General features: G+C 40.2%; 1 protein-coding gene across 10 annotated transcripts in view; it reads left to right on the forward strand.

Annotated features, from left to right (window-relative positions):
* The window catches only part of IQSEC1 (IQ motif and Sec7 domain ArfGEF 1), a 321,903-nt gene that overhangs the window by 263,299 nt on the left and 36,783 nt on the right, over positions 1–21,821 (forward strand). For all 10 annotated transcript variants that reach the window (XM_035106280.2, XM_035106281.2, XM_035106282.2 and 7 more), the window contains 2 exons: positions 7,723–8,005; positions 12,059–13,320. In XM_035106280.2, coding sequence (XP_034962171.2) covers positions 7,723–8,005; positions 12,059–13,320 — 1,545 coding nt within the window. The remainder of the gene's footprint in view (positions 1–7,722; positions 8,006–12,058; positions 13,321–21,821) is intronic.

The raw sequence follows: 21,821 nt of genomic DNA on the forward strand, positions 1-21,821 counted from the left end.
CTTGCATCAAGCTGGTAAAGGGACCCTTGACCATTAGGTCCAGTTGTGACTGACTCTGCGGTTGTGGCGCTCATCTCGCTTTATTGGCCGAGGGAGCCGGCATACAGCTTCCTGGTCATGTGGCCAGCATGACTAAGCCGCTTCTGGCGAACCAGAGCAGCGCACGGAAATGCCGTTTACCTTCCCTCTGGAGCGGTACCTATTTATCTACTTGCACTTTGATGTGCTTTCGAACTGCTAGGTGGGCAGGAGCTGGGACCAAGCAACGGGAGCTCACCCTGTCATGGGGATTCGAACCGCCAACCTTCTGATCAGCAAGCCCTAGGCTCTGTGGTTTAACCCACAGCGTCACCCGCGTCCCACATCAAGCTGAGTTAGTGCCAAATCATGAATGGAAATCATAAGTTTCATTTACTGTATGTTGGTTTCTGTTTGCTTCTGCTGCTCAAGTGTTTCCTCTCCTCCCTCCCCACTTCCCAAGTTCTGCTATCACATAAGTGCTATCTCAAGTTCTGCTATCTCATAAGCTTCAGGTTGAATACTCCGTGGACCTGTCTGGAATGGATTAATCCACTTTCTATTACTTTCAATGGGAAAGTTCGCTTCAGTTTATGAACGCTTCAGTTTAAGTACTCCACGGACCATCTGGAACAGATTAATCCACTTGCCATTACTTTCAATGGGAAAGTTCGCTTCAGTTTATGAATGCTTCAGTTTATGAACAGACTTCTGGAACCAATTGTGTTCATAAATCGAGGTACCACTGTATAACAGCTGCTTCCACGGCTGCCATGCTTTTTGTTTCTAGTCACTTCAAGAGTTTCATTTCTGGTCACTGACACTACAGTAGTTTCCTAGAATTGTAGCAGCCAAGAGGTCTTAAACCTATTATAAAATTGTTGTTAGAAGCAGTAGGACGTATTGAGGCGAGTAGAAAACTGTTCAGAATCTTCTAGCATTTGTGTATGTCAACCTAAAGACTTGGTTCTGGGCATTGTAGTAGCGTTGGGCCATCATTACAGGGAAATATACCAGAGCAAACATTTGGGATGGGTTTGATTAATCAAGCACAGTCTTTGACCCGGAAGTTTGTTTGAAAGGACAGTGACTTCTTTGTTAATAGGTTTATGGTTTCCACACAGCTCATTGTTGCACAATGTGCACATGATCATACAGAAAAGAACCTTGGCTTCTTTTGTGACATATCTAGTAAACTTAAATGACCTGATGTTACTCTACATAAGGGTTTTTTACTTTTTAATAAAGCCTTTACCTATGTGGTTACTTTAAGAACTTGATCTTAAAATTCCTAGATCCTTTGAATGCTGAATGCTTTGAAATGTCTGTGTTAAGGAGTATTACAGTGACTGGAACACTGAGTCTGAAAAAGATTGTTTATGATGCTCTGAAACTATATTTTCTATGATAGGCTTCAGTATGATGGTGGATTGGATAGACTTAAGGAGGAAGAAGACAGTATGGCAGGAGCAATGGAGTTGTTCGAAAAGGATTTACATAGTCAAATGGTCTTTTGCCAAAAACAGAAAACAGACCACACACTTAGACTTTAATACTTTTCACATTTTGAGAGTAACTGATATTGAGCTTGGTGGTACTTGGTTCATACATAGAATTGGGTTATTAGGCATTTACAGCACCACAAGATAACTTAATTATTCTGAGCAACAGGTTATCTAGATCAGTAGCAAAAACAGGGATAAAGAAATTCTACCATGTTTCTTTTCTGTGGCCTACATTTATTATAATGTTGCATTTATTATAAATTTGGATCGTTGAGACCAGCCCTAAAGCTCATTGCTCCAGCACAGAAGTGTGTATATCCTATCCTACAACTGGCTGCTCCACTGAGCCGCCCAAAATACTTAATCATAGTATGTTACAGCGTTACATTGCAAATATGCAAGCATAAGTGTTTAGCAGGTATTTTGACTCAATATAGCCAATATTTGATAGAAAATTTGTTCATCTGTAATAGAAACCTTAAATATAAAAATAAGTTACAGGTAGGTTGGTCTGGCGTAGTCGAAAAAAAATAAAAAAATTCCTTCCAGTAGCACCTTAGAGACCAACTAAGTTTGTCATTGGTATGAGCTTCCGTGTGCATGCACATTTCAGATGTGCATCTGAAGAAGTGTGGATGCACACGGAAGCTCATACCAATGACAAACTTAGTTGGTCTCTAAGGTGCTACTGGAAGGAATTTTTTTATTTTGTTTCATAAAAATAAGGTTTGTGTTATTCTAAGCAAGATCAGTAGGAATCCATAATGCAACATCCATAATAGGAATCCTATTAGAAGAGGTTTGTGCAGAACAACAGAGAAACATATAAAAGCAGACATTTCAAAACTAGCCTCTGAGATTTTGACTGGTCCTCAGAGTATTAATCAGAGTAACTAAAACATACAACCAGACACAAAGATTTTAACTACTTTTTTCTTCTAGTTTTTCTCCTACAATGTTAATGCAACTCTTTATAGCTTGATGAAGGTCCTTACTGATTTCAACTAACTATACAACAGCTGCCTTCAAAGTATGAGAATTCTGGATCAATTATTGAAGGTAGTAATTGAGAAGATTGCTCACACTTCATCTGTCAATTTAAAGGGGAAGAGAGTCTCTGGTGATTTGATAAGCTTCATTAGTTGGCAGACATAACAGACAGCAAATTTGTAATTGATTGTAGATTACTCTGCTGCTTAGGTTTGCTTAGATTTCCTTTCAAAATGTTTTTGGTCTATCATGGGGTGTCAAATAACAATGTTTGTCCAAACTCATGGAAATGTTTCCTCCATGCAACAGGATCGTATTGGGGAAAATACAAAATGTTTTAGAGAGCAAGCAATTTGGGCACTTAAATGATTCAGTAGGATTTGTGTTTTTTATTTGCACACTATATGGAGACTTTACTCCTATTTTTGGCAAGTAAGCCATACTTTTAAAATGATCCAATTCCTATGGGGCAAAATGTGAATATTGCCATAGACAAAAGGGGCAGAGGTTTACCATCTGAATGCATTATTAGACATTTCTGTTTTTAGTATCTTCCAAGGGCTTTGGCACATCTTTCAGCTAGAATGCATGCCATTTATTTACACTATTTATATGTCTTTTATCAAAATTCTCAAGTGCTGTTTCAGCAGCTACAATGGAAGCAGAAGCTTGACTCACTGTAGGTAAAACAGTATAATATGCTAGGAACCATTCTGCTTGACCACACTTGTTCATTTTCACTGTACCTATCCCTCCCATTGATGCTAAAATCTAAAATGATGCATTGGCATGGCAAGCCCATTCCAGCAGTCCCTTGGATGCTATGTGTGGGGCTACTGATGCACAGCCTTGATACTGAGGACTTTGGTAACAAAACACATATCAATTTTCATACATTAGGTTGAAAATAAGGCAGGTTACTACTGCTGTTGTTGGCTGTTTTAGTATAAACAGGCCCCAAAGTAGGTATACTGCTTTAGAAACCACATCCTTTGTTCTTGACTCAAGTTCTCATCAATCACAATATCGGTAAAGAAAAATAATCATTTTACCTGACTCCACTATTCTTTCCAACTGCCAGCCTGAAATTTAACTGCTACTTTGTCTTGTGTCAGTTATGTGCACCCATATATTCTGTTGTGATGAATTTCATAGGCTCAACTGTATTACCTACTCCTGGGCCACCCTGTATACACATAGTGTTATTGTCTCTGGTGGTGACTACCTTAGGTTGGAACCATTTTGTGGCGGATGACTCACCGGTTAAAGACCAGTTGATCCCCCACTTGTAATTATCTGGTCACCTGTGCTGAGAAATGCTTCCACATAATTGGACACTTCAGAAATTGGATACTTCAGACACTTTTTACAACACACATGGCTAACAATGATGTGCTGAGATCTAATCAAATATGTATGGGTTTATAAATTTTCATCACTTCTGCGGGCAGGCCTGTGCACATTTAGTTGGTTTTAAGGCTGATTAGTATGTAATTTGTATGTTTTATTCCAGTTGTGTATTTGTGTTTTAAAATGGATGTGTACTTATGCTTTTAATAACAATTTTATTGTTGTTTTATATGACATGAGGATAATATCAGTTAGTATAAACTGATACATATGACATTTCAAAATGGTTGCTCTCCTTTGCTTCTGAAAAGCGCTTTTGGTGATAGTTCATTTTTTAACTCAGTAGAAGCCAGAAAGTCAGCTATAGGTCCTCCTGATAGGAAGAAAATGAGTTGGAAGTTATGAACACCTTGTTTTACATCTTTACATAGAACCATTTAATCAGCAACAAATATGAAACTATTGTTAGAAGAAATTAATTAAATTTCTTTTATCTCATGTCAAACAGGTGGTTCAGCTCTGGTAGCTTAGATACACAGTGTGCATATCCTGAGTCCACAAGCTAAAATATAGGACAGGCTTTATTTTTCATCAGCTGCTGTCTGCATGTTGGTAGTTTTGTTTGAACAGAATAGAGCAGTTATCTTTGTCCTCTCCGGCATTCAGAATTCAACATCCCCAATTAGTTAGATGACCATTGACTGACTTTTTGATGAGGCCAGCAGATGACCTTGTTTCAACACGTGTTTCTTCAGTTGATGTGGTATAGTTTAGAGGGGAATAATGGATAGATCATTTGTAAGTCATGTATTCAAATAATGCAGAAGAAAACCTAGGCTTTGATTATGTGGACTTGATTCAGGTTATAAAGCTTCTGCATTCTTTTTTATATTTGATTTTTTAATTAAAATCAAGGTTCCTGATTCAGAGAAAAGGCAATGTTTCAACATACACATTTTCTCTAAAATACATGTGTATGAGTTTTTAATAATAATAATAATTTTTATTATTTATTATTTATACCCCGCCCATCTGGATGGGTTTCCCCAGCCACTCTGGGTGGCTCCCAATTGAATATTAAAACAATACAGCATTAAATATTAAAAGTTTCCCTAAACAGGGCTGCCTTCAAAATTCAAATGTATTTTAAAAGTATGATAGTTGCTTATTTCCTTGACATCTGCTGGGAGGGCATTCCACAGGACAGGCGCCACTACTGACAAGGCCCTCTGCCTGGTTCCCTGTAACCTCGCACTGAGGGAACCACCAGAAGGCCCTCGGTGCTGGACTTCAGTGTCCAGACTGAACGATGGGGGTGGAGACACTCCTTCAGGTACCTATACAGGAGGCTGTTTAGGGATTTAAGGGTCAGCACCAATACTTTGAATTGTGCTCGGAAACGTACTGGGAGCCAATGCAGGTCTCTCAGGACCGGTGTTATATGGTCTTAGCAGCCACTCCCAGTCACCAATCTAGCTGCCACATTCTGGATTAATTGCAGTTTCTGAGTCACCTTCAAAGGTAGCCCCACATAGAATGCATTGCAGTAGTCCAAGCAGGAGATAACTAGAGCATGCATCACTCTGGCGAGACAGTCTGTGGGCAGGTAGTGTACCAGATGGAACTGGTGGACAGCTGCCCTGGACACAGATTTGATCTGTGCCTCCATGGACATCTGTGAGTCCAAAATGACTCCCAGGCTGTGCACCTGGTCCTTCAGGGGCACAGTTACCCCATTCAGGACCAGGAAGTCCTCCACACCAGCCTGCCCCCCTGTCTCTCAAGAACAGTACTTCTGTCTTGTCAGGATTCAACCTCAATCCGTTAGCCGCCATCCATCCTCCAACCACCTCCAGACACTCACACAGGACCTTCACTGCCCTCACTGAAGTATCCCCCCCCCCAATCTCACGCTGTGCCATCATTCCTTCCAGTTGGATATCCCCCTGTCTTTCTTATTTGTTGTTACTTCCATAGTAAGAATCACCATAACCAGTGCTGCTTATAAGCAGATAGATTTGTCTTCAACTTTTCAGATCAGGGCTCATACTTAGCCCATGCATGCAATGCAATGCATGAGCCATCTTACTACTGCTGTTGTTTAGCATATCTACGTATGGTGGTATTGTCTCTAGTCGTGACTACGGTACCTTAGGCTGCAACCAAGGGGATGGCCCACCAGTTAAAATCAGTAAATTAGACAGTTTTTGAAGAATGTGCTACAATTTTTTAAGTCTCTGCAAGCTTCTTCTTACTGTCAGCTACGGTTCTAGTGCTGATACAGGCAGTTGTAACAGTTTGTTTTCAAAACACTGGAGTTGCTGCGGAGGAATAGGATTGTGACTGAAATACTACAGATTCCTTCCTTTACTTTCTTCCTCGGACCAAAATACTTCTTCAGAATTCATACAGGCCTTTTCAAAATCTTATTCCAGAAAAGCAGCATGATGAGTTTTCTTAAGGTTCACCTGACATTAGCTTTCTGTACTATAGCTGGCTGGTTCTTCATTCATCTCTACAGGATTTGGCAGGAATTTCATCCTCGTCTTATGAGTCTGGCATATTACTAAATCCTATCCTCATGTTGAGGCATCTCCGTGCTATTGAACTGTATCTCTTAACAGTGGAAAGATAATACATATTCTGTGTTTATGAAGCTGCTGGGGAACGTCTGGCAGCGGAGTGGAAGCGAAAAGACAATTTCAAATGACAGGAGAAGGCATGCAGTTGTTCCTCTTTCTATACCGTAATTGCCTGCCAGCTCCTGTGACTATGCCTACATTCTCCTGTGGCTCTTCAGAAGGAGATTCCTTCCCCCTGACACACACACACACACACACATTTTTATATTCTCACTACTGTATAGAGATAGTTGGAATATGGGTCAGGGTGAACCTACCTTCTTTATTCATGGTCACCTACTTAATATACAGTTCATATTTCTTCAATTTTAGCATTCGCCATCAAACTTTATTTTATTAGCATCACAAAAATATTAGATTCGTTTAATTTCTGCCTGAGGGGAAAAATGAAATTCTGCATACCTATAGTACTATTAGTGTTTAACAGATTTTACATGGCCATGTAAATCTGCTCACTGATTATGGTAATTGCGATAGCTATACAAGTAGTAATTACTGTGATCTGATCAGATGACCATTGCTTTTACTGTGACAGCTGTGCCATTTCGTTGACTGATTATTATTGTGGGCCTGTGTGTTCTGTATATACTTCTAAGTTTGCACTCTGTGTTTGAAGCTCCGTGTGATAGTTAAGGATAAATCTTATACAAAATATTGTCAAAATGTGCATTGATTAGTTTTTTTTCTGTTCTTATTTAAAAAATGTAATGCATTCATTTTTTGAAACATATTGCTATTCTTACTTGCATGGCATTGCGCTAGTGCAGCAGTAGCTAAAGTAGTGCCTTCCAGGTGTTGTTGGATTACAGTTCTCACCATACCTGACCTTTGACCTTGCTGCCTAGGGTTAATGGGAGCTGCAGTCCAATGATTACAGGAATGCAGCACTAGAGAATGAACCAGTTTTTACAGAAACTTGTGTCAGTAGGTGTTAAATATGATAATCTGTAGAAGGAATGGGTAACCTGTGACCCTCCAAACTTTGTGGGACTCGAGTTTCCATGAGTTCCAGCCAGCATGGCCAGTGTTCATGAATGGTGAGAATTGTAGGCTAACAACACCAGGAAGCCTACAAGTTTCCTGCTCCTGATCCGCAGCTTTCCAATACAAATGACAGAAACTGAATATTATAGATATGCATTGATTGTATATGATGTTTTACTTGAAACAAGCTACTGGGATCTTAATTGTGTTTTCTATTTCTTCTTTTTGTTTAGTGTTGAGGGTGAAGCTCCTGGAAGTGAAACAGGCACATCATTGGATAGTCCCTCTACCTATCATCAAGGAGCTATAACTCACAGTTCAGCTCTAAGCCCAGACCATTACGACCATTCTCCATACGGGCTGTATTCTGTCTCCCCAGGGCAGCAAAGGCCCCGGAGGCCAAAGCTTCAACACTCAACATCCATACTCAGAAAACAAGCAGAGGAAGAAGCTATTAAAAGGTCGAGGTCACTTTCAGAGAGCTATGAACTCTCATCGGACTTGCAGGATAAGCAGGTACTTGAGCTGTGCAATTCTATGAATCAAGCTAAAGTGTCATGGAAAAGTTATTCAGCTGTTCCTGGAAAATAACAGATTTTTTTTTTAGTCTGTTCCATAATTTGGCATATCTGAGTAATATTAATGTTTCCTTCTTCTGTCTTTTTCCATGACTTGCTAAACAATCAGCTGATATTAATGCTTAGCGATATGACTTTTCCTTCAAAGAAATAACTAATGCCTCCCTGTCTTTGAGCTGTGATTTTGCATATGTGGCTCATTGCTTAACTTGTGAAGCTATGCCAATTTTTTTTACTAGAGACTGTGCCATTTAAAACCAGAAGGACTTGGTTAGTATAAAAGCAAACTCTTTGCCTGGCCTCTGTATTAACAAAGTTCCCAGCCTTTCAATCAAGCAGTGCTTCTTTTAAGCTTTCCTTTAAGACTATGAACCAGGGGTTTTGCAGTTCTAGGCAAGATTGGCCTAATAATTTTTTTTCTGCCCTACCTCTGACTCTACCAAATCCATATTACCAAGACTACAACTTTATGTGGCGAAGTCCACATTATCACAAATTTCTGATATTTCTTTTTTGAGAGGACAGAAGGTTTACTTTTAAAATTAAGAAATGAACAGCTGCTCATCAGAAAGCAGGCTACCAGTTAAATTATTTTATTTACCCATAAATTATGGATCTCATTTGAAGTTTTTTCATTTGTATCACATCATTTGTGCTGTTTACACAGTTTAGAATGTTGAAATCTAAGATTAATATTGTAACTAATAATCAGGACATGCTTAGAATAGGCAGAGAGCCTTCTAGGCAGTGGAAGGCCCTCCCATCAGATGTCAGGGAGATAAAGAATTTCACAACTTTTAATAAACATCTGAAGACAGCCCTGTTCAGGGAAGTTTTTAATGTCTAACATTTTATTACTTTTTATATTTTGCTGGAAGCCACTTGGAAAACCCAGCCAGATGGGCAGGGTATAAACAATAAAATTAGTAGTAGTAATAGTAGTAGTAGTAGTAATAGTAGTAGTAAGTGACCATGAAGAATTTATTAAAGATAGAATATTATTATTTTGACAATTCATTAGGTGCCTACAATTTTTGAAGCACTAGATAAAGATAAAATGATTCAAACATGATGATTTCTTCATTCCTCCTTTTGCCCTTATTCATCTCTCTCATCATAAGCTTCCCAGGAGCACTGAGTTGACTGCTGTTGGAGACATATTGCTGAACCAGATTTACCCCTCCTTTATGTTCTTATTTTGAATAAAGGGCATTTCTTTATAGTTTGCCTGCTGTGGCCAGGTGCAGACATAATATTCCCAACTGACTAGATTGTTTGACCTTTGTGAGTACTTACCCTCTTCCTTGGTTTCACCTTAACCATTACATTTGCATTGGTACTAGCTATGGTTAATGCTAATCAGCATTGCCTTCATAATCATGAACCTGAAGTGAGGGAATCTAGTGAAAGTTAATAAATGCAGATAAAACATTGTTGCATGACTAAAGCAAACAGATGCCATGAAGGGGCAGTGGCGCTTACCTGACCTCCCAATAGCTGAGTCGTTGCTGCATACCAGAAGGGAGAGAGGACAGCTGAGTCGCTGCCAGCGTTTTTTCACTGCATTGACCCAGCCAGACATTGACCTGTCTGGCTGTAATAATAATAATAACAATAATAACAACAACAGCAACATCAAACATTAAGCATTAATGGAAGATAAATAAGGATTCGTACTGTGGGGGGGGGAGTACAGATGCCTGCAATATGCTCCTGATTTTCTTACTGTGAATTTGGAAGCAGACTCATTTGAAAGCAAATAAAGCATGCCTGTCCAATAGTTTAGTACGGTAAAATGACTTGTGATATTGGGACTATTAACCGATCTTTTTTTATAAAAAAAAATGCTTGAGGTAAAAAACCTCAACATTTTTTTTATTAAAAGTAATCACTGCAAGCAGTTCTGTAATGTGAACTTCAGCTTAATTCAAATTTTAACATCCTATTTTTTTACTACTTTGCCTCTTTTAAAAATACACCACTGCAGTGATGAGAATCATTGGCAGTGTATCATATCAACGTAGCCAAGGATTTTCATAACTGCAAATGCACACTAAATTCTTGGTGGAAAGAATATAAAATAGATTAACATGGATCATAATAACTCTTGTTAAATCTCCTGCGGGTATCTGTGAAGCAGACAAGTTTTCTCCCAATTCATGCAAGGAAAGCCTGAGGGAGAGAGTTTTAAGTGTGAAATGTCATCAGTAAAATTGTTCATAACTGTTGAAAGTAAAATCTGACAAGGAATTGATTCAATTATACTCCAAAGGCACAGAGAATGCAATTTCTTGCTTTGTTAAAATTTTATGTATGCAGCATATACAGTGGTACTTCGTAAGTCGAACAGAATCCTGTCCGACTTCCAAAACATTAAGAAACTAAGGCACAGCTTCCGATTGGCTGCAGGAAGCTCCTGCAGCCGATCAGAAGCCACGTCAGACGTTCAGGTTCCAAAGAACGTTCGCAAATCGGAACACTCACTTCCAGGTTTGCGGCATTCAGGAGCCCAAACGCAAGGCATTTGAGGTCCAAGGTACAACTGTATTGGAACATAGGAAGCTGCCTTATATGAAGTCATACAATTGGTGCATCTAACTCAGTATTGCCTGCACTGACTGGTAAGCAGCTCTCCAGAGTTTCAGACTACGGACACTTCCAGTCCTGTCTGGGGATGCTAGGAATTGAACCTGGGATTTCTGTGTGCAAAGCAGATCCTGAGCTATGGCCTTTTCCATGGTGTGGCCACCCTCAACATAATTTAACCTTAGGGAATGCAAGATTCAGCAACTGTTATCATTCGTTCTATAAAGGAGCAATGCTACGTGACCGTAGAAAACTCTTCACTTTTCTTTTAATGTTGTTGTTGTCACTCTGGGCAGCTTCCAACAAAATATTAAAATACAATAGTCTGTCAAATATTAAAAGCTTCCCTAAGCAGGGCTGCCTTCAGATATCTTCTAAAAGTCTGGTAGTTGTTTTTCTCTTTGACATCCAGTGGGAGGGCGTTCCACAGGGCGGCCACTACTACCAAGAAGGCCCTCTGCCTGGTTCCCTGTAACTTGGCTTCTCACAGCGAGGGAACCGCCAGAAGGACCTCAGCGCTGGCAGAACAATGGGGGTGGAGACACTCCTTCAGGTATACTGGACCGAGGCTGTTCAGGGCATTAAAGGTCAGCACCAACACTTTGAATTGTGCTCGGAAACTTACTCGGAGCCAATGTAGGTCTTTCAAGACCAGTGTTATGTGGTCTCGGCAGTCGCTCCCAGTCACAGTCTAGCTGCCACATTCTGGATTAGTTGTAGTTTCCAGGTCACCATCAAAAGTACCCCACATAGAGCGCATTGCAGTAGTCTAAGCAAAGGATGACTAGAGCATGTGAGTTAGTTGCAGACCTAAAAAAATGACTTCTTCAGGTTCAATTACAAAAGCCGTTTGCATTTAATGTGGTTGAGTAAATAACAATTTTTGCCAAATTCTTTTCATAAAGAATGCCAGATGTGCTATTTAATTCTTATCTAAATTCTAACTGCTTGGATCAGCATTAAAAAAAACCACACCTCTTTATCTTATTTATTTTGAGATTTCTATCCCATACATCTAGTTTCTAAGCACTACTTGTGGAAGCATAAAATTTAACATCACAACTCCATGTGCAATTTATATTGTTGCATTGTTACAGTAAGTTTTGCAGAGGTATCATATCTTTCTATGTTTATAAAATATACTTGTGAGACAGTTATGAAAAGTATCTTCTTGGTGGATCATTTTACATGCACTTGTACAGGTAGTTTTCGATTGTCATGAGGTGGCCTTTACTTACTGAGTGTATTTCCATCTCAGAAATCTTTTTAGATCGTATGTTTCCTAGGAGATACATTTTTCTGAGCTAACTTCGAAACTCTTATTGCCTCAGGACTGTATTAGAGATCCATGCAGTAAGCACTATTAGTGCATGAGTGTTATCAAATATTTATATTTTCTTTTTAGGTTGAAATGCTAGAACGGAAATATGGAGGCCGTCTCATAACTAGACATGCCGCTCGTACTATACAGACTGCTTTCCGCCAGTATCAGATGAACAAAAACTTTGAGCGGCTTAGAAGTTCTATGTCTGAAAATCGTATGTCAAGACGCATCGTTCTATCCAATATGAGAATGCAGTTTTCGTTTGAAGGACCTGAGAAAGTCCACAGTTCCTACTTCGAGGGGAAGCAAGTTTCTGTTACAAATGATGGGTCAAAACTAGGAGCCCTTGTCCAATCTGAATGTAGTGACCTTGGTGAATCGGCTACAATGAAATCTCCAGCAGCGTCCACTGACTTTGCTGATGCCATAACGGAACTGGAGGATGCTTTTTCAAGACAAGTAAAATCTCTTGCCGAGTCCATTGACGATGCATTAAATTGTCGTAGCATGCACTCTGATGAGGTACAGATACCTGATCAAGTCAGAAGTCGGGAAATAGAGAGGGACAGTTGTCAAACTAAACCAACAAGCCATAATGTGGACCACAGGAAACTTGATGAAATGACTGCATCTTATAGTGACGTTACATTGTATATTGACGAAGAAGAACTATCCCCACCACTTCCCCTTTCCCAATCAGTAGATAGGCCATCTAGCATAGAATCTGACCTAAGACTTCGGTCAATGAACCCATCTCAAGAGTACTGGTCTATGACACACAAGGATCATAAGATAGATACTGACACGAGCTGCAGAAGTACCCCTTCACTAGAATCCCAGGAACAAAGAATGAGAATGGATCATTTGCCTTTGCTAACTATAGAACCACCTAGTGACAGTTCAGTGGACTTAAGTGATCGCTCAGAGAGAGGATCATTAAAGAGACAGAATGCGTATGATCGGGGAATTACTAGTACGCAAGGTAGTCCCAAGCATATCTCACATGGCATCCCTACCAAGATAATTTCCCGAGAGGACCAGGAGACTAGACATAGACCAAGGCCTATTGATAGCCACTTAGCCATTAATGGCACAGCAAACAGGCAAAGCAAATCTGAGTCTGATTACTCTGATGGAGACAATGATAGCATTAATAGCACTTCCAATTCCAATGACACAATAAACTGCAGCTCAGAGTCTTCTTCTCGAGACAGCTTAAGGGAACAAACACTGAGCAAGCAAACGTACCACAAAGAGACTCGCAATAGCTGGGATTCTCCTGCCTTCAGTAATGACATCATCAGGAAGCGTCACTACAGGATTGGGTTGAACCTTTTTAATAAGTGAGTACAATGCATTTTTTACATAGAAAAGAAATTCATCCCCAAATCACAGGATAATTAGATATTTCTGCAGCTCCATTGTGAAGGTTAACATGATCTCCAACAATGGCTATCTTTGGGTGTCATGCTAAACCAGGGTTGGGGAACCTGTGGCACATCAAGCCTGTGGCACCAGATGTTACTGGACTGCAACTCCTATCATCCCTGATTATTGGTAATGCTTTCTGGGGCTGATAGGAGTTGAAGCCAAACAAATATGGAAGACCACAGGTTCACTATTCATGTGCTAAGGTATGGTTTAGCAAGGTGTGGGTGAGCCCAGTCTCCTCCTAAACATGCAGCCAGAAGGATGAGTTCAGAAATTTATACCATGTTTTTTTGTGTCATCCGAACCGACAAACGGTGGTTAGTTTCAAGCATCCGACATCAAACCATGGTTTCTGAAGTAGCTTGTTTGAACTAACCATAGTTAATGTTCACCATAGCTTCAGGTTCTGATGAAATAGCAAGCTGTGGTTAACAGCAGAAGCAAATTCTTTCGAATTCCTCCTGTGAGCATGTTCATGTGTTACCAGACCATAGTTTAGGGTCATGTCTGATGCAGCCCTTTTGTGTGTGCACTTGTCTTTTCCCTCTTTTCAGCATGTTTACTTTCTTCTCTCTTCCCACCCCTGCAGTTGCCATTTCACTGCTTTAAATGCCAAGGTGTGCATCTTCAGCAAGCAGTATTTAAAACACACACACACTCACACTCACACTCAGAGAGAGGGCCCTTTTGTTGTCCTTCATATAAAAACATTTTCTTTTAAGCAACATTAAAAGGACAAATAAGTTTTTTCCATCTCATCCATTACTGTTCTAATTCAGTGTCATCAAAAAACAGTCATGTTGGGGTGAAATCCAGTGTTAAACGCACTCAGAGTAGACCCACTGAACTCAAGGCAATATGCCTACTCTTATGACTTAGTTGGATATGACCCATTTTTTAATAAATAATTAACAATTAACAAAGCTATTTGCTCTGGCCAGAGTGTGCAATAGGGTTAAAAAATTATTTGTTTTTCCAAAGGGCTTCCTTACTTTCCTTAAGGATATATGCTTATTGACGTAACTGGCAGTGCTTTCCTTCCAATTCTTTCATATCTAAATACAGTATTATAAAACAGGCTGTCTACATATTATTGTAATAGATTTAATACTGAGCATGGAGTTTAATTTATTCAGTACCATATGGGTTAAGTTAGTATTGCCGATAGTGTAGTGGCTGATTGTCATAATATTTTTTCACACACTACATGTACTTTATTTTCCATGTAATACAGTGTATAAAAATTGCATATTTTAAATTTATAATTTCTTTTCTTGAGACAGCATGGAAATAATACAGATGGCAGAAGGTAATAAATAGTGATTTTTAAAAATCAATGTATTGTTAGCCTTACAGTAGCCTAGTGGAAGAGTTAGATCTAATTAAATTAGTGTAATCTGATTATTCTATTCATTGCCGTAGTCCTGCTTACCTTTGATTGCTCCCAATATGTTCCATAAAGGCCTTTGTACACTGTTGGGGCTAAAGAAAGGTATAATCTACCATTCTGCTGTTCCATGCACAACTGAGGGGCGTACACTGACAGCTCAGAGCCTCAACAAATATGGATACACAAGGCTAGGAGACTTTATTGACCCAGCAAGCATGCAATAATTCATGTTGTTGTGATTGCTAGGAGCATTGACAGCAGCTCCTCCTCTGAAGCAAAAGCTGTGTCACTCTGTTACTTGGCAAGGAGCTGTTGCAGCTGTTTATGCAGTCACAATTATTGTTGCACAGCTGGAGATAGGACAGAGGTTTACTGGAGCCATACTGCCTGTACAGGTGGAAGAAAGAATCAGCGCAGCTGATGTGGCTCAAGCTGCAAACATTTAGGATAATAGTAAATTTTGCCATCTTTAAAGGGGCATATTTATAGCACTAAGGAAGTTTATGTGAAATATATACACAACTGGCTCGTGTTGAACACCATGGCTTGGCATTGAATGTGTGAGCTTTGGGGTCATTTGCCTCCTCCTCCCTGTTGTAGGAATGCCATGGTCTGGTGTGCCATTTGAATTGGCAAGCTACTGTAGGTTTTTGCCTTCCAAACCAGAATTGGAAAAAAATTACATTGGTTTTTTTCTTCCGGTTTGGAGGGCAATTTGGAGTTAACTTGTTTATTCATAATAGCAAATTATAGTTTGCTTGAAACCAGAAGTCAGAGAGAGAATTGAAGCATTCGTAGAAAGGCTGGCATGTATGAGCTGAGGCTTGCTTGTGTAATGCAAAAATATGAGAAGCAGCTCAATACTTTTTTAAGGCAGACAATTTGTTATATCCTACCTAGATGCCGTGTTTCTCCAAAAATAAGACACCGTCTTATATTTATTTTTCCTCAAAAAAAAACCACGGTGGCTTATTTTCAGGGGTTGTCTTTTTTTTTAAGTATGGTACAGTTTAACCTACAAGGTTAAACTGCCTATCACTATGGCTTATTTTCGGGGTATGGCTTATTTTCGGAGAAACGTGGTATTAGGGACTCGGGTGGTGCTGTGGGTTAAACCACAGAGCCTAGGGCTTGCCGATCAGAAGGTCGGCGGTTCGAATCCCTGTGACAGGGTGAGCTCCCGTTGCTCGGTCCCTGCTCCTGCCAACCTAGCAGTTCGAAAGCACCTCAAAGTGCAAGTAGATAAATAGGTACCGCTACAGCGGGAAGGTAAACGGCATTTCCGTGTGCTGCTCTGGTTCTCCAGAAGCGGCTTTGTCATGCTGGCCACATGACCTGGAAGCTGTACGCCGGCTCCCTTGGCCAATAACGCGAGATGAGCGCCGCAACCCTAGAATCGGTCGCGACTCGACCTAATGGTCAGGGGTACCTTTACCTTTACCTTTACCTAGATATTAAGGGATGTGGATGGTGCTTTGGTTCGAATCCCTGCAAAGGGGATTCATTCCCCGTGTTTGCATTCATGGGATTGTTGTCTATCACATGACTGTGTATGTTTTGACTCCGCACAGTGGGAAGTGACGAAGACAGGATGTTTGTGTTACTGTTTCCTGAAGTGGGACTGTTGTCCGTTCTTCTTTCTCTTTGCTGCCTGATGCTAGAGAGAGGGGGAGCCATGTTGCAGTGCTCTGTGTGTGTTTATATGTAAATAGATTAGCCAAATGCTGAGTTGCTGAGGTATGTTACACAATTGCGCAAATTCTGCTGATCCGTAACTGTGCTGATGTCAGTTGGCATCAGTCGCTGTGATGTTTGGGCTGGAGAAAGCTTTTGAAGCTCCCAAACGATCAACCAGGAAGGAGAGAACATGCCATTCGTGCATGTGTCTCTGCTAGGGTCCTACTTGTGAGTAAGAGATCCTAACAGCTCAGTCCCTGCTCCTGCCAACCTAGCAGTTCGAAAGCACATCAAAGTGCAAGTAGATAAATAGGTACCGTTCTGGCGTTTCCGTACGTTGCTCTGGTTCACCAGAAGCATCTTAGTCATGCTGGCCACATGACCCAGAAGCTGTCTGCGGACCAACGCCGTCTCTCTCAGCCAGTAAAGCGAGATGAGCGCCGCAACCCCAGAGTCGTCCGTGACTGGACCTAATGGTCAGGGGTCCCTTTCCTTTACCTTTTTACCTAGGTATTACATGGTTTGCTGTGCATGGTTTAAACAAAACCTTGAAAGAATCATTATTTTTACCTAGGTGCACTATCAATTTTATTTAGGAAGTAACCCAGCTGTGGTATTTTAAATATTTAAAATCTTTAATAACTTCACTCTTATGTATCTTTCTTAATATATTTATATTCTACCTTTACTCCAAGGAGCTCAAGATGGTATATATTGTTTTCCTCTTCCCATTTTATCCAGTCAACAACCCTCTAAGGTAGATAAGGTTGTGGAGAATGATTGGCTGAGTTCCTAGTCTGACCTCTCTAAGCACTTTACTGCACTGGCGCTTCCCATTAAAGATATGAACAGAAGAGCCACATCATATAAGTACTGTGCATTTAAAGTGCATGGTTTTCTGTAAAGAATCCTGGATCCTATAGTTCGTTAAGGGTGAAACTACAGTTCCAAGGTTATTTAGACAGCCTTGTGATTTAAATGTGTGTTTCATCTGCTCCCTGTCTTTAACAGTAAAGAAATAATGTTTCGTTGTTGTTGTTTAGTTGTTTAGTCGTTTAGTCGTGTCCGACTCTTCATGACCCCATGGACCAGAGCACACCAGGCACTCCTGTCTTCCACTGCCTCCCGCAGTTTGGTTAAACTCATGTTGGTAGCTTCGAGAACACTGTCCTCTGTTGTCCCCTTCTTCTTGTGCCCTCAATCTTTCCCAACATCAGGGAGTCTTCTCTTCTCATGAGGTGGCCAAAGTATTGGAGCCTCAGCTTCAGGATCTGTCCTTCCAGTGAGCACTCAGGGCTGATTTCCTTTAGAATGAATAGGTTTGATCTTCTTGCAGTCCATGGGACTCTGCACGGCATAGCTCATAGCTTCTCTGAGTTATTCAAGCCCCTTTGCCATGACAAGGCAGTGATCCATGAAGGAGAAATAATGTTTTAATTAAGGCCAAAAAGAAAATGTGGTTTGGAAACTTTTTAAAAAAGTTTTAATGCTTTTAAACCATTCAGTTTGGTTTAACTTTGAAATACTATGATACCGGTTTGGACAAACCTGATAACCAAGAATTCCTTTCTCTCCTCTTCAGTTAGCTTATTGATCTGTGTTGTTGTTATCTGCTGATGCATCTTGCTGTGATGCAGGCACACCCCTTTTGAGGTCTCACAAGAAAAAGGTGAGGATTATCACTCCATGGAATTATCAGGTGCCATTTTTGACTTTTCAAAGTACTCTGAAGGCTGAAAAACGAATCCCAATACAATATTCCATGTGGGAGAGACCATAAGATGTTTTATTTTTATTTTTTAAATTATCTTTATTCATTTTCACATAAAGAAAAAGCCATACAAAAATACAAAAAATAAGAAAAAAGAGAAAAAAACATGAGAAAAAACAAAACAAAACAAGCACACAATGAAAAAAGCAAAAAAAAAAAAAAGACAAAATTATCTAATGATCTTATATCAGCATCAAATCATTTAGACTTCCCCGGTTCCCCTCCCACTGATTCCCCATTTCAAATCTTTATAAAACAGTTTTCACATACTACCAATTATTTCCCAATTAATTACAATTTCCTCTCTTATTATCTCATTTCAATTTTATCTATTGACTCATTTTTTATATACCTACATTTCCAATTAAAAAATTCCCCAACTTAAAGTTTTCATCAAAAAAGAATTCCCTTTTATCACTTCGTTCTTCCCTCCTTCCCCCGGACCCCAGTACCCCAGAAAAGCCAGCAAACTCCATAATTCATACCAGTGTCAGACTTTCCAATCAATCCAGCCTTAAATCACGTAAATAAACTTTTTAACCCACCCCCACCCTTTCCACAAACTTCCCACAATATATTGTAAACTCAGCCTGTTGTTTCCCCATTTTTCTTGCTGCTTCCCAGCACCCTCCTCCCATCCCAGTTTCCCAGTGGTTTCCCAGCTCTCCCCCTCTCACTGGGAGTGCAAGGATCCTTTCTGGTACACAGTTGAGGGGTTCTTTAATCAAGTCCCAAGTCTGCCCCACATCTCTCACTTGTGGGTCATTTTGCCATCCTTTTTCCTCCTCTTCTTTGTATCTTTGAGCTTCTTCTCGAGTGTCGTTGTTGTCTATTTTTTGTGGTTCTTCCTCTCTTGTCTCAGAGCTGGTCTGTTCTCTTTCCTTATCTTTTTCCATGCTGTCCCTTGGTTCCTCCAGTCTTTTATTAATTTGTCTCAATTGGGTATTCTTGCCCAGCTCATCTTTAATGCACAAAAGTTCTAGGTAGATCTTTTGGTAATAGAAATCCTGTATTGGTGTTGGCACTTCCATCGTCATTACTCTTAAGTCCCGTGGGAAAACAGCAGATAGTGAAGCCGGATGTGGCAGGAATCAAGTTACATAATGGAATCCATTTTAAGTCCAGTCCTGGCTATTCCATTAATCCAAATAAAACACATCAACCCGTCATATTATTAACAAAATTTTAAGTCCATTCGCTGGTCTCTCCAGGGACCAAGGTCCAGCCTTCTGGAGGGTTTAAAAGTCTTATTTTTGACGAATTGGTTGCTCCTCTCCCTTCCCCCGTCAGGGATCAAATTACTGTATCTTAAAATACTCACTGTGGGAGACCGACTTCCGTTTTTTTAAAGTCTCCCAACATGTCCATCTTTAATCGAAATTTTGCCGCTCAAGGTTTTTACTCACGTGGAGTTCTTTTTCCAATTCTTTAAATTACGGAAGGCATCCACTGCTAACTGGCTGAAGGATCAGGGCTTCGTTTCTGGAGGTGGTGAAGGTGCCCAAAATGGCTCCCACAGCTACCACCCCGCTGACTCTCGAGAGCTCTGCGGCTTCTCGGGCAGCGGAGGAGTTGCGATTCGGAGCTCTGCCGGGCCAAAAAGCCCCCAGGAAGCCCAACCCGGGGTTTGTGGGGGTCCGCACGCCCCCGCGGGAATCCCCCCCCCTCCTCGAAAGCCAGAAGCCTCGGAGCTCGAGGCTTCCGTGCCCTCACGCCAGCGCAGCAGACCGGAAGTCCGACCATAAGATGTTTTAAATGGTTTCGCTGTACTGATTGGTGTCAATGCAGAATAAATGCCTGCTTTTTCTTGATGATGTGGTAGGTTTTAAAAAGCCAGACTAGGAGTGCTACACAGACTAGAAACATTACACAATAATCTTATTTTGGCTTGCTGTTTGAGTTTTGTTAGTTGTTCACTTTTTCCAGTTCAGCTTTCTTGTCTAGTTGGTCTCCTCGTTCTTCAGACACATGTTGAATCATCCATATTCCAGGAATAAAGGACTTTATGAGTTACGTACATGCAGTTTGCTTAGTGTTGTGAATCACATCAGACAACTTGAGCATCACACAGTTCCTACCTCTGTTACTGTGAAGCATTTTTAAGAAGGAACACTGGGAAAGCATAGCCATGTGCAGGTCCTCTTGTTCCCAGTCTTGTGAACATGCAATGAACCATTAAATTAAGTAACCCGTGATGTAAGGTTTTACAACTGATGAGGGTATAAAATAATTTTTTGTTGCATTGGCCCTTAAGTGATTTGACATAATTTGAAGATCAAGTAGTTTTTGGCTAAAGCTCAAATGCAATTTCCCCATTGCCTGCTGTGTTTGTTTGTTTGTTTGTTTTAAGATGACAGTCAAAGTGCTGCTGAGCACTAGCATAGATTGCAAGCCCCCTTCCACCTCTGACCTCATAGGTTCTGTACCTGGTGTCTTCTGGTATACAGACAGGTTCCCGCCCACCCCAAGTTTATGTGCATTCATTATGTGTGTGACTGTGTATATGCACATCGCGTTGAACCCAGAAGTGACCTGACCTGGAAACGTCATAAAGATTTAACTGAAACGTCACTAAAAGGGCGGGGCTGAACAGGGTGTTTGCAGGCTTTTTCAGTGGGTTTCAAATATATTCAAATGATTTCACTGACTAGGAACATAACCCCCGTGTTTAAATGGGGGGTTGCCTGTATTATTTGGGCAGCTGCGGGTTTTCCTGTTTTCTGTCACTTGCTTACTTTTTATATTATTTTTAATATTGTTTTACTGTTAATTGTAAGTTGCTCTGGTTTCATTAGAGTGGAAGACTGGAGTGTTAATAATTTCAAATAAATAAAAGTTACCTTTAAAAAAACCTGGGTTACTAATACAGAAGATACAGGGAGAGAGTTCACGGGCTGTCCCGCAACTTGTGAGTTAGTTAGTTTCTTTGTTTATTTATTTATTTATTTATTTATTTACTTACTTACTTACTTACTTAAGAAATGACACTTCAATAACATACAAGAATAAATAAATAAACTGAAAAATGAAATGTACGGACAAAATAAACTTGTGGATTTAATGGTAGCTCTTTTCTTTTCCCATTTGTGACATGAACTGGCTGCCTTCCAAATATTTATTTGTTAAAAGTAGCAGATGAATGCTGATGAATTTATTTGTTTATTTGTTCCCTATTCATTTATATGACGGAAACACTCTTTTAAAGAACAAATCTGCTCCAGGAAGCAGTTTCTTGTGTGTAAGAGGTTTTTGATGACATGGGCAGAGTGACATTCCGGCATAATGCACAGCCAACTTTTGCATTACATTTGCAAAAATTTCTTCTTCCAAAAATCAGCTGTGAAGAGAAACATAGTGAGGACTCAGCCAAAAAACACTATAATCTCATGCACTTTATATGCAAGTAGGACTACTTCCAAATAAAGATGCACCTTTAACATACAAGTGTGTTTTAACAAGCTTTGCAAACTCTTGGTGTAAAGTTGCATCTAAGCAGGCTTGAGCTCATTTTGCTTCCAACCTTTTCACAAGCATAGCTGCCAAGTTATCCCTTTTTTAAAGGGATTTTCCCTTAT

Source organism: Zootoca vivipara, chromosome 2 (assembly GCF_963506605.1).
Source record: "Zootoca vivipara chromosome 2, rZooViv1.1, whole genome shotgun sequence".
Lineage (NCBI taxonomy): Eukaryota > Metazoa > Chordata > Lepidosauria > Squamata > Lacertidae > Zootoca > Zootoca vivipara.